Source organism: Lissotriton helveticus, chromosome 1_1, assembly GCF_964261635.1.
Source record: "Lissotriton helveticus chromosome 1_1, aLisHel1.1, whole genome shotgun sequence".
In the NCBI taxonomy this organism is placed as follows: domain Eukaryota; kingdom Metazoa; phylum Chordata; class Amphibia; order Caudata; family Salamandridae; genus Lissotriton; species Lissotriton helveticus.
Genome location: NC_136057.1, coordinates 1,300,371,111 through 1,300,384,827, shown reverse-complemented (window position 1 = coordinate 1,300,384,827; position 13,717 = coordinate 1,300,371,111). Strand labels below are relative to the sequence as shown.

The 13,717-nt window shown below is 44.1% G+C and overlaps 1 protein-coding gene across 2 annotated transcripts in view; it reads right to left on the bottom strand.

Moving 5' to 3' along the window:
* The window catches only part of EVI5L (ecotropic viral integration site 5 like), a 1,151,000-nt gene that overhangs the window by 451,930 nt on the left and 685,353 nt on the right, over window positions 1–13,717 (bottom strand). For both annotated transcript variants that reach the window (XM_078681273.1, XM_078681266.1), the window contains exons 9-11: window positions 11,086–11,175; window positions 2,213–2,310; window positions 1,568–1,628 (exon numbers count right to left, since the gene is read on the bottom strand). In XM_078681273.1, coding sequence (XP_078537399.1) covers window positions 1,568–1,628; window positions 2,213–2,310; window positions 11,086–11,175 — 249 coding nt within the window. The remainder of the gene's footprint in view (window positions 1–1,567; window positions 1,629–2,212; window positions 2,311–11,085; window positions 11,176–13,717) is intronic.

Here is a 13,717-nt window from a genome sequence, read left to right as displayed (position 1 = left end):
CGTCAACGTGGTCCTGAGAGGATTCTTAGTCTGGCGGTGATGGTTCCAAGGATGAAGAATGCAGCCATTCCCCAATTTTTATAAATGTAGTAATGGGCTGTGAGGAGGCCTCCTCTGTGAATATGAATTTTGTTTTCTCCTTTCTAAGAGGGTCTTTATGGAGAACTTTTAAGGCCTTTCTGCTTTCTGCAGATGTCCTTTGGTCAGAAGATCGTGACCTTTTGTGGGCTCTCACAGGTGAATCACTGTCTATCTCAAAAGTAGTGGATTTCTGAGTTTTGGATTTCTGTATCCAGAGAAGTAGCCTACCCTTCCTGTCCATTAAGGTCTTAGAGGAAAAAGTACAATATATTTTGCACTCCTTTACCTGATGTTGAGGGTAAAGGGATTAAAGACAGTCCTTATGTGGATTATCTACATGTAGCCTCTTCTTTCCACAGGTTTTGCAAGATCTGAAGAGGCTTTTATTATAAATATCCAGCATAGTAGCTGTAGATAAATCTGCAACTTTAAAGAAAAAAACCCGGAGCAGTCTCTGTTAGGAGGTTGTATGACGTTACAACGCATGCCATTACCCCCCATGCATTGTAACGCAAAACTTTACCCCGAATTGTTGTTAGGGGTGGGCTGGAAGTTGGAATAGTTTAATTTACTATTCCAACTCCAGTGTGTTCAATAGTAGGGAAGGTGTTGGAGTTAAATGCAACACCTTCTACGCCCTGCTACCCAACTTTTGCGTTGCAACGGCATGCGGGGTAATGGCATGCTTTGTAACGCTTGCAGTGAAACAGCTGTTTTCCCTGTAGGGAGTGTTCTAGAGGGTGCTGCCGCCTGATTGGTAGTAGTTCAAGTTTGGTCCTTTTTTAAAAAGGACACAGGCTATAAAACTGACCTTTCATTGCCATATTAGCCTACTATAGTGATACATAATGCTTTATTATGGTACCGCGGGGTTCCCAATTTGATGACGGGTAATGATTCAAGCATGTGAATCTATAAAAAGATCCAACACAAGATAAATATGGCTATGCTATTTTTTGGCACTTCATTTATTCTAACGGTCATGATTATCAATGAAGATCCTAGCAGGCATAACAGTTATTATAAGCAACATTTCCTTCTTCGATGTATGTTCTCTCTCCAGACTTTAGAACCCGTCTCTTGTTCTTACTCCTGGTACTCCTTTCTACTTCCTAAGAGTAGTCTTCCATATGCTGCTCCTTTTTGTGGCTCCTCTCTCAGCTTCCAGATTAATTTTTTGCCTATGTTGCTATTATTCTCAATATTGCCTGAATCGTCTATTCCATTCATAACTGCTATCCCTGATTTTCTCTTCGCTTTCTTCCTTCAAAAATTTTATGGATTGTATTTATTTCATATTTTTCATCTGTTTTGTGTGCTTGCATCTTTAAATCTTGTTTTCTTTTTATACTGGTTCATCTTAGATTTGTTTTCACCACACACACCTAATACGTACAATACTGCAGCAGAAGAGCAAACTGCTTCTTAAATACATCTCACAATGTGGTTGAGTGGAGACAGAGGAGGTACAGTGAAAATGGCTTACTTTGATCTCTATCTGCTCCTCCATTTCTTTACTTCTTATGGCAGCATACTCCTTCTCCAGCCTTCAACATAAACAATACAGCAGTCAGGCAATGCAGAGTCTGCAAATTGACTAAAGGTACATTTAAAGACAAAAGTCCCAGATTCCGCTGGCTCCTGGGAGTCTATGTAACTTCCAGAATTATAAAACAAGGGACAGTGTGAATGTAATAAAGCTTTGTATATCTAAAAGTCAAAGAGGATTCCTGCCAACCTAATTTTTGTAAAGGGATGTGCCCTTTGTAGAATCGTGTTATGCTAAGGGTTCTTTAGGTGAATACTTAACCCCTTAATATTTAACTCCCTGAACCAGCATGTCGTGTTATAGCCAACACAATAAATAAATATCTACACAGTATCCACAAGGTCTCTATCATCACTTCCTAAGAGGCCAGTGGGTAATCTTGGCTGCTAGCCATTTTGGAACACGAGATGAGAAGGTCCATGATCAAATGGATTCTTCAAATTCTGGCAAGAAGCAGTGTATTTTTAATCAAATGAACCCAACTAACAGAATATTTGATGAGTACATCTTTACTAGAGAAGGAAATAGTATGTCTGAGCACAGGTGCAACTCAACCACTTGTTTCTCACTAAATATTGTTACCTCTTCATCTTCTTTGGGTTGTATTTGATCTGGTATGCCCTCAGGATCATTTTGTCGGGACAGCTTTCAAATTGGTGCGGGATTACCTTCTGGAAGTACTGTAATTAGAAAATCTGTGTCAAATGAAGCACCCAATACTACAGTATGACAATGGGCGGTGTACACTTAGAAGTAGCGGCCACGCTTGAGCGGGTTACGAAAGTAATTTTTATCTTCTTACTAATAATTGCTCAATGTGTTTTTGCACTATTAGAAGCATACAAGCTCTCTCTCTCAGCCTCTTATCACCAATTTACAGATCGACAGTTGATGACATTCTTCAAAGGTGATCTATTCCTTGAATCACTTCCATCTACAAATCAGTAGTAAAAAGATCTATCTAGCTCTCAGACTGGGGTGCAGCCGCTACCCATTCCCAAAAAATAGCAAGCGGACCAAGACACGACACATAGTCAAAACACTTTATTTACCCGTAACAGTATAATAATGATATGATGAAAGAAAAAATGTTAACTACAACTGTTAGACCAACAAATCCTTCAGAATCTTGATAAAGTGAGATGGAAATCTGGTGCCAGCTTACATTCTCTTGCTTCATTATAAATAAGAGTCACTATGAATAAAAGCACAGAATAGGCAAAATGACTATGCTAACTATTTTAAGATTAGCAATGTCTCCAAAAGAAAGGCCAGTTCTAATTCTATAGGTGACACATGGGTAATATTTCCAAACTAATGGAAAAAACAGAGAACCAGATAAGGTTTCAGTGCACAGATTATGGCTCACACAAAATTAAAAACATACATTTTGTGAGGGTAAGAAAACTTTCAGTACCACGTAGGTTCTCAGGTTTATCATAAATCTATACAATTGCTATGTTTCCGTTTGGCCAGCCAACATTCTTTAAAAAAAATCTTTTCATTAAAGTATTTGGATAAAGTTCAATGGCATTTTCATTTTTCATTGTATTGTACATAGATACTATTTCAATGGATAGAATCAAAGCCTCTGACAATTCCATCGCTCCCCTCCACATTCGTCCATCAGACTGGGGATCTATCAGCATTGGGGGTCCCATGACTGTTAATGTGGAGTATCTGACCAGGGCCCAGGCAACGGTAGCAGTTTCATTTGCTCCATATCTTTTCCCATTTCTTCGGGCACCCTCTATTTTCACAGGTCAGTTTTTCAGCTGTCATACAAGGTTCCATGTAATGCTTCCAGGGGTCTAGATTTGGCAAGCTCTTGGCTCCCCAAAAGTAGGGGATATTACTTTTCGCCACCAACAGCCCTAGAGTAGTCCAAATTTTGCGTTATTCTTGTGGCTATTTCCTCCCCCACACATTACGCACATACCTTTTCACTGATCCAGTCAATCCCCCCCCACTCGCCTCATACAGTCTGCAAATTACATCTAGAAGGTCTGTATTGCCAGCCAAGACCAAAGGATGGCGGAAGAAGGATTCCACTTGCCACAGCCCCTCAAACATAGATTAAAGTGGACCTACCTATTTTCAGTAGCGGCGATCTTGAATAGTGTAACCAATGTAGTATATGGATAAGTTACTTACCTGTAATCCTATTTCTCTTCCAGGGGTATCCTCATCAAAGTCATAAGCACTGAATATTCCCGCCCATGTGCGGGGACCCCGGAAATAATATAAAAATTATATATGGAAATCATATATATCTAGCTCCACATATATGTATGTAACTTATCCTTCTCTTCCAAGGAATCCTCATCAATAGTCATAAGCACTGAATAGAATAGCAAGCCCATCAACCGCTTGCAGGTAAATGAGAAACATGACCCAACCAATGACTGTAATAGCTAAAAATCAGCCGTTAAACAGATTCCGCAAGGAGGCCTGGCCTACCTGGGTATCTGCTCTAGTGTCTGAATCTAAACAGTAATGTCTGGTAAATGTATGGATGGACCTTCAGGTCGCCGCCTTACAAATCTCAGACATGGGTACATTATGAAGAAAAGCTGTAGTAGCCGCTTTTCCTTTGGTGGAATGTGCTTTGGGAGAAAACCCCAGGGTCTTCTGCACCAATTGGTAGGCAAGTTTGATACAGGAAACCATCCACGTTTCGAAGCTGCATAACCAGATCTGATCGATCCATAGTTTACAAACAGTTGATCAGACTTTTGTATAGATTTGGACCTATCAAGATAGAGTTTTAAAACCCTTTTCAGGTCCAAAGAATGCAAGGCCCTCTCAGCTGGAGTGGAGGGATTGGGAAAAAAGATGGGTAGAGAGATGGTCTGATTTACATGGAAATCTGACACCACCTTAGGCAGAAAAGAGGGATGTGTCCTCAACACCACCCTATTCAAATGGAACACTGTATAAGGCTCTTTGGAACAGAGAGCTTGAATTTTGCTCACCCTCCGAGTTGACGTGATCGCTACCAAAAAAACAGCCTTCCAAGAAATATGCTGCAAGGTCGCTTTATGAATGGGTACGAAAGGAGGACCCATCAATTTCGATAGCACCAGGTTTAACTCCCAGGGGGGTGACAGTGGGCGTACCGGAGGATAGACCTTCTTCAAGCCCTGCAGAAAATCTTTCACAGCCTGTAACTGGAAAAAAGAAGGTTGGGAAGGTGAGTGCCTATAAGCTGTTATAGCTGCTAAGTGCACCTTAATGGAATTTAATATCAACCCTGCTTTAGCCAGATATAATAGGTAAGGGAGACCCTTGATAGGCTGACAATTGTTCTGCATACACCACATGTAGAAACGCTTCCACTTGCATGCATAGGAATGCCTTGTGGAAGGCCGTCTCGCTTCTTTCAAAATGGACATGCAGTCCTGCGGGAGTCCTAGGTGGCCGTATTGTATGATCTCAGGAGCCATGCTGCCAAGTTCAGTGACGGAAGGTTGGGATGATGAATCCTCCCGTTCATCTTGGGTAGCAGGTCCGGCCTGCACGGCAGCCTCCTGTGAGGACACTCTGACAGATGTAGAAGGTCCGTGTACCACCACTGTCTCGGCCAGTCGGGGGCAATGAGAATCATCCTCGTGAACGAGTGACCTAGCTTGCTCATCACCTTCGGGATCAGCGGAAGGGGTGGAAAGGCGTACACAAATTCCCCTGACCAGTCTATCAAAAGAGCATTCCCTTTCGATCCTGGTCGGTAGAATCTTGATGCGAAGTCTCGGCATTTGGTGTTTTCGTCTTCCACGAAGAGATCTATGGTGGGACGACCCCATGACTGGAAGATGTTTTCGACTACCTCGTCGTTGAGAACCCAGTCCTCTTTGTCTTCGAAATGCCGGCTTAGAGCGTCCGCTCTCACATTCTGTTCTCCTGGGAGATGGACTGCTGTGACTGACAGATTCCGAGCCAGGAGAAAGTGCCAAAGATTCTGCGCCTCCAGGGAGAGGGTGCGTGAGCGTGTTCCTCCCTGTTTGTTCAGGTAGTACATTGTGGTGTTGTTGTCCATTTGTACTAAGACTGATGATGTTTGAATCGAGGGCAGGAAAGCTTTGAGGGCTAGATGGACTGCCCTTAGCTCCAACATGTTGATGTGGTAGGATCTCTCTTTGGGAGACCACAGTCCTTGCGTCTGGAGATGACCCATGTGTGCCCCCCAGCCTTGTAGAGAGGCATCTGTGATCAGCATCTGGGCAGGTGGAGGTTGATGGAACGGAATCCCGACTTGCATATTTCGCCTTTTCATCCACCAAGGTATGGACGCTCGTGCTGTGTTCGACAAAGTTATCTTGTTGTCCCAGTGAGCTGACTGCTGGTCCCACTTGTCCTCCAGATCCTGCTGGAGAGGACGCATCCGTAGTCTGGCATTGGGGACCAGAAAAATGCAGGATGCCATCAACCCTAGCAGGGAGGCAATCCTTCGCACCGTCGGATCTTGTTTCGTAGAACCACTTGACATTTCTGAGTGATGGAACACTGTCTCTCCTCCGAAGGAAACACTTTTCCTGCCTCGGAGTCTAGCAGAGCTCCTAGGAAATGTATCTTCTGCGTCGGCTGTGAAGTTGACTTGTTAAAATTCACATGCAGACCCAATCGATAGCATAGATCGATGCAGCTCAGAAAGTGGTTCCTTACACTGTCTGGGGAAGGACCCTTCAACAGCCAGTCGTCCAGATATGTGTACACGAAGACACCCCTGCGGCGTAGAGCGGCTGCTACCACTGAAATGCACTTCGTGAACACTCGGGGAGCTGACTTCAACCCGAATGGGAGGACTTTGAACTGGTAATGAGAGGTCCCCACCCGGAACCGGAGGAATCTTCTGTGACTGCGAGCTATTGGGACATGAAAGTATGCATCTTCTAGGTCCAGCGAACACATCCAAGCCCCCTGCCTGAGATGTGGAAATATTTGATGAAGTGCCAACATGCAAAACTTTTCTTTTTTGACAGAAAGATTGAGTGTCCGCAAGTCCAGAATGGGTCTGTACTCTGCTTTCTGGCCTTTTTTCTTGACCAGAAAGTATCTTGAATAAACTCCTTTCCCTCTTTGAGATCTTGTTACCCTCTCGATAGCCACCCTTCTCACAAAACCAGCTACCTCTTTTTGCAGGAGTTTTAACTGATGACTGTTGGCATTGGAGGGATAGAGGGAGGCTGATGTTGAAACCGAGAGTAACCATTCTGAAGCGTAGCTAACACCCAGCAATCTTTTGTAATGGCCCGCCACTCTTCCATATGATGCGCGATGCTTCCCCCCACTGGAGTGGTCAACGGCGCTGGGGGGACGAGGAACTCATTGTTTGGACTGCGTCTTGTTGCAATTGTTGCCTTGACGCTGATTTCCTCTGCCTCTTGAGGAGCGCCTGCCTTTGTATTGGGATTTTCGCTGCCCCTGTTGGTCTTGACCCTTCTGCCACTGGTGAGTTTGAACCCTCTGTTTGGAAGATCGCTTATTGTAGAGGCGGAACCTTTTACGGAATTCTTTTTCTTTTCGAGCCCCACGGCTTTTAGAGTGTCCAATTCCGTTTTCATACGCTGCATTTCCTCATCGGTGTGTGAGCCGAATAAAGATGATCCAGAGAAAGGCAGGTTCATGGTGCGGGTTTGAGCTTCTGGCTTTAGGGCGGTAAGACGCAACCAAGAAGACCTCCTTGCGCATACCCCGTGAGCATATCCATGCGCCGACAGGGTAGCTCCATCCGCTGCAGCGCTAATGATTTGGTTGGAGACCTGGCTGCCCTCTGTAAGGATTTCTTCAAAAACCCTGCGATCTTCTTGAGGGAGTTTTTCAATGAAGCGCTGTAGGGAATCCCACAGGGATCAATCATAGCGGCCCAATAGCGCCTACGCATTGGAAACCTTCAGCAAGGAGGCCGAGGTACTGCATACCCTTCGTCCCCAGGAGTCTTGCATCTTGCTCTCCTTCTCTGGTGGTACAGTGGAGGAAGATGCCACAGCATGGGTCTTTCTTGCAGCTGGGATAATCACTGAATTCGGGGGAGGGTCAGGCCTGAGGAATAATGGATCCTCCTCTGGCGAACGATATTTTTTGAGAATCCTCGCTGGAACTGATTTTATGGTCGCAGGCGTGAGGAATACGTCCATGACTGGTTCTATGATACCCGGAACCAAGGGAAGCAGAGGTTTGGCCGGGGTCTAGTGATGCAGTGTTTCGAAAATCACTGAAGACTTGGTCTGGCGAGCTGTCATGGGAATCCCCAGCTTAAGTGCCCCTCTGCCTAAAATGTCTTGGAAAGTGAAGATATCGTCCACTGGAAAGATTCTCGACGGTGGACTGTCGGTCAGTGTTGGAGAATAGCCTCTATGTGAGCGAGTAGAAGATGAGGAAGATGTAGGAGATCTGTGCTCCCTTCTGCTCCTTGACCTGGATCTCTGCCAGCTCGAGCGCACCGGGGTGCACGTTCGTTCTCTGGGCCTGGAAGGAGGTTGATCCCGATCCACCTGATGTTTTAACCAAGCAGCTGTATCTTTGTCAGGGGGCCCAGTGATGTAATGGCCTGTACCACCTAGGTGACAACCTGATGGAAGGCGACCTCTGCCTTTCTCTCCTCTCAGGGGAACGTTCTGAAGAAGATGGGTACACTTCTTCATGCAGTGATCTTGCAGGTGAATGTTCTGACACTGCACTGTCAGAAGAATAGATATAGATTACCACAGCCGGGGACTTAGATTTTGATCCGCGGTGAGACATACGAGAGCCTGAGGTAAATGAGGATAGGCTCACTGGAGGAGAAGCCTCTCCTGAAGGGCATCTAGAGCGAGATCTGGATCGACTCTGTGATGCCTGTTGTCTTGACGGAGACTGCCCTGAAGAAAATCTCTTCTTTTTAGAAGGTGGGCTCGAACGTAAAGGAGAACGTCCGCTTGACTTAGAACGCCTCTCCGACGCCAATGTCGCTTCCTTTCTCGACTTCGACTTTGGAGACCTCTGCTCCAACGCTGGCCGGTGACGGAATTCGCAAACTCGACGTCGTTCTTACAGGGGTCTTCTGCGTCGACGTTGTGGTGTGGCCCAACGCATGTCTCGACGCTGCAGGTGATGGATGGTGCCTCGACGCCGAAGACTGGTGAACCATCCTTGGCAGAGACCTGTGACTCGACGTCAAACGCCGTTGAGACATCGACGGAGCAACCTGCCTCGATGTCGAACACCAGTAATGAGGCGTCGACGAAGTGTGCATCGACGTCGACCGTCGGTGCATCGACGAAGCGCTGTGCCTCGACGTCGATCGCTGGTGTGTCGACGGAGCGCTGTGCCTCGACGTCGATCGCTGGTGCGACGACGGAGTGATCTGCCTCGACGTCGTATGTCCACCTGGCATCGATGGAGACTTGCCTCTCGACGTTGAGCGCTGCCTGGTTGACGTAAACAGAGGTACCTGGGTTCTCGACGTCGAAGTCTTCGCCGTTGAAGAATGATGAGCTGTCTTCGAAGATGTTTTCATGGTCGCATGCAGCTTCGACGCCGACGGAGAACAGGTCGGGACTACTCTCGACGTCGACTGCGTTCTCCTCTTCTGCTGCCTTTTAGGAGACCTACCTCTTTCAGAGAGGCCATAAATTCTGATTCTCTCTCTGTCCTTGAGGGTTCTCCTAGATAAGTTCTTACAGTGTTGACAGCTGTCTGCAGAATGTGTCGCAGGGAGACAAAGGATACACACAGGGTGTGTGTCAGTCCTGGCCTTCTTTTTGCCACAGGAGGGGCAAGGATCGAAAAGTGAAGGCATTTCAACAAAAAGAAACCTTTTTTGAAAAACAAAAAAGGCAGCACCAGCACTCTAAACTCAAAAGACGTCGAGTGAAGGTGAAAAAGTTGAAGAATATCAAGATATTTTTGACAGAAAGTCAAAAAAGGTAGGAGCTGTAAAACCAGGGTCCTGACTGAGGGAGCCGGAAAGAACAACTGACCTAACTGTCACCCCTGAGGCATGATGGGAAGCCAGGGGTCACGGTGCCTTAAAGGCACGGTGCCAGGTTTTGTTGAAAATGCTTTCATTTTCTATGCTGTTGCTTTACAATGCAGCCTGTGGGCTAACAATGTCCAGTTTATTTGCTTTTTCCATGATATATGAGTGTTTTGTTCATTAAAACACAGAGTTCAAGTGCTATTTGACCTAGCGTGTGTTTTTGTATACTTGCAAATGCATTCTTTTTATGGATAATTACATTGTTTAGCCTCAGTCTTGGGGCTGCATTGGTGTGAGAAAAAATAATATATGTACATACATATATGTGGAGCTAGATATATATGATTTCCATATATAATTTTTATATTATTTCCGGGGTCCCCTACACATGGGCGGGAATATTCAGTGCTTATGACTATTGATGAGGATCCCCTGGAAGAGAAGAAGTTCTACCAAGCGGAACCCTGATTTTATAGCAACTTCCATAGGGCTTACTCCTATTACCAATCCTCAAAACACTGTCATCATTCCTTCAGTTTTTGCAGAGCATCTGGGGTATGGATTAGTATCTTTTTAAATTTCAATCATGTGGCTGGTATGAGCACTGGGTCTGTCTTTCATAGGGTAGGAATCCTCCTGGTCCATAACCCTCTTGATCGTAGGGCATGCCTGACCTGTAGATATTGGAAGGCCTTGGAGGCTGCCAGTTGGAATTCTTTCATTAATTATGGTAAAGAGTTATGTCTTCTTTCACCCACAAGTGTCCCATTCTGGATATACTTAGTAGGTCCCATTTGTCAAATCTCTTCATATCGCCCCAAGAATTGCCAGTCCCTCTGAGTCCCAAAGCGGAGTTGCCAGTGTAAACTTGTTCCCCCACCCTAGGTAGGTCATTACTCCTACCATATTTTGACCACCCTGCTGGTGAGAGTGAGGACTCCCTCCGTGGTCGCCTGCCATACAGCGCCCTTGGGTATCCCCTATCGCATATTACCCATCTGTCCATCGTCAGTGCGCAGGCCAACAATATGAAGATTGAAGAGGCTTGCAGGCAAATATTTTAAACAAAATTTGGTGACAGCAAGGACTGCGACTTTGAATAAAGGCTGAGACTAGTTTTATAACTGTCCCTGGCTTACAGACATTTAAAAAAGTGTTGTGCATGTATCCCTGAAAACCTTGAGTTAAGTATCTTAAACTTGATAGATAAGAGTGGAATAGGTCTGGAGATATCTAAAAGAACAACAAACTTGCTTCCTTGCTGCAAGCCGCTCAACCGACTATCTTTAAGTGCAACAATGTTTATTCATAAAATCCCATGTTAAAAGAGATTATGAGCAGGAATTGACTTGATGGCCCACTTTCCGGGTCTACCTCCCACACATTTATGAACTTCTCACACCTCCTTGCCCACCCTTCTTCCCTTAATAGACTAGGTTTTCTTATGGCATCCTGTTACAGAGTTCAGCTCTCAGTGTAAACATGGGAGAACTCTCACCTGAGACATGCCTTCCATATCAAGTTGCATCAGCTCCATTTGGTTGACCTGCAAGAGAGCCATCCCTACACGGAATATGATTTCAAGGCCCTGGAGAAATGAAAGACAAAAGGAGAGCAACCTTAGATTCCCTCAGGGACATGCAAAATCTTTGTGCCTTTGAGGTGACAGATCAATCTACAAGAAAACACTAAGCAGAAGATGAAAAGAATAACAATTTTAAAAAAAATCACACACATCAAAACATAAATACAGCCACCTGGTTGGTTCAAATGTGTTGAACACTTGCTGCTGAAACATTCACTGATAGACAATCCAGCCAGATCAACTCTGAATTCCATTTTTCTGAGGTTGGCAAGCTGAAGACAATTAAAATGGGTAATATTCATGAAACGTTACCTAGTTGTAATCATAGTACTTCACTACGGGTAGTCTCTCTGAATTCAGTAAATGTAGAACGTGGCAGAGCACATGCAGTTAAATCTGTTAAATTAAACACATCATATAACATTTCACTGAACCACTGAAAATCTCTCTGATAATTAAAGGTAACCCAACCTTAATTATGATTTCAGGATAATGCAAAAAAGTTGCATAGCAAAGCCTGCTCACTGAAGTATCAGTCTTGAAGTCCAAGTCTAAACGATAGAGCTGGGCAAAAGTATGGACTGATCTCAGATTTCCAGCTTTGCAAATAGTAGTAACAGAGACATTCTTCATAAGAGCAGCTGCGGCTGTTCTTCCCTTGTGAAGTGGAACCTGTTAGTGGCAAAGGGCACTACAATAGAAAAAGTGAGACCTACATGTTCACTTGTGTATTTAACAAAGAGATGTTTACCCCAGATATCCTTTTTCTTTTCTAAATAATAACAGAAAGCTTCCTATACATGCAAAGTAAACAATGACCTTTCAGTCAGATTAGTTGGATTTGGGAAAATGATTGTAAAGGAAATGGTATGATTAATGTGAAAACCAGAAACGTCCTTTGGAAGAAAACAATGGCAAGCTGTGTTACGCTACAAATCGTGGACAATTTCTTTGAAAAGTGCTGTGACTCATTCTCTTGGCTAAGTTAATTCTTACCATAAAGGTAAATTTTCAGTAACAATGTGGAACACACCAATTTAAAAAGAACAAAGCCCAATTTCGACATAAGAAATGTTTGTCTGACGGAAGGAATTTCCTTATTGGACCCTCTAAGAAATCTTAAATCACGGCAACATGAAACAAGATGTTAGAGAAGGTGGCTAAATAGTAAGCAGTAAGATGAACTAAATGCACTTTAATGGAATAACATTTTAAGTCAGATTTACCCAGGTGAAGAAAATAAAAAAAATACTATATCTTCCTTGCCTGTTGTCTGGCTTCCTTGAATGCAGAGTCACAATATCAAGAGTTTCTTCAAATCGTGAAGGATGTTTTACCGTTTTCAAAATTGCCATTCAATTGACTGAATGGTTTCAGTGTTAATAATAAAAGAAAGCAGTAGATAGGAAGTCAAATCCAGAGAAGGAAAAAAAGGATGTAGGATACTTTCCGACAACCTGGAGAGTGGATCTCGCAAGTGGAGAAGTTGCATGGGTGCCTCAATAAACACATAAAAATGGCAGGAAAACCAACACTCCAATGTGACTATCTGAAGCGAAGAGTATCTTCTTCATTCTATTTTAACTGAACACTGAGACTGTTTTGGAGAGGACAGGAACAAGGAGGAAGAGTAAAGTAATATGCAGGCCAGTTGCTCACAGTATTCCCAATAGGCTGTGGAAACGCAGAAGAGGAAGAAAAGATCTTTGCATATTTGACCGAGCAAAGAGATAAATGTCTAACCTCCCCCGATATGAGGTAAGAAAAATGTATGGTCTGTAACTGTAGTTCTCCTGTAATGGAGAATAAAAACCTACATTTGGCTGGTACTTGGGAACCTGTTTTATTGCACCTTTGATGAAAAATTTGATTTGTGACAGACAACAGAGTTTGTGGGTACCCCTATGATGAATTCCAGTGTGTGGTTAAACTTTAACAAATCCAGCACTCAACAATTAAATGATTTATTGGCAAAGTGTATGTAGCAAGACAAGATCTTCCCTCTTACAGGACTGTCTGGATTCTTCATGACCGTAGATTGTGCAATGTCGCTGTAGGCTTGAACCAACATTCCTCTAAGAAGCCTGCCTAAGATAAGATGGTGATTGTGTTGCCCTATACTGCTGTGGACAGCTTTAGCAGTATGTTGTTGAGGTATTCTTATAGTTGGTACCTATATGATTGGTAACCTCCTGTCTAAGAACACAGGCTCCTTTCACAGGCTCCCTGTAAGGGCGGACGTTGTCTTTGTAGAAGGACTCCTAAAGATCTTGCTGTGTCTATATCAAGCTTTATAGACAGGAGAGCCTCATACACATTCTATCCAAACAAGGACTTTACCCTTCTATGGCATGGCTAGGATCCGGCTTGGCACCTTCGGTCGGAAGAAAGTTGACCATAACCAACCCCGCCTGTGTAAAACTGATGCACCCACAAGCGGTCAGTATCCAGTCTTTGTGATGTATATTGCTGTATCAATAATTACAGATTATGTTCTCTTGTCTTCATTAAGAATAGCTTTTGCCCTAGACTTTTGTCTTCTGGC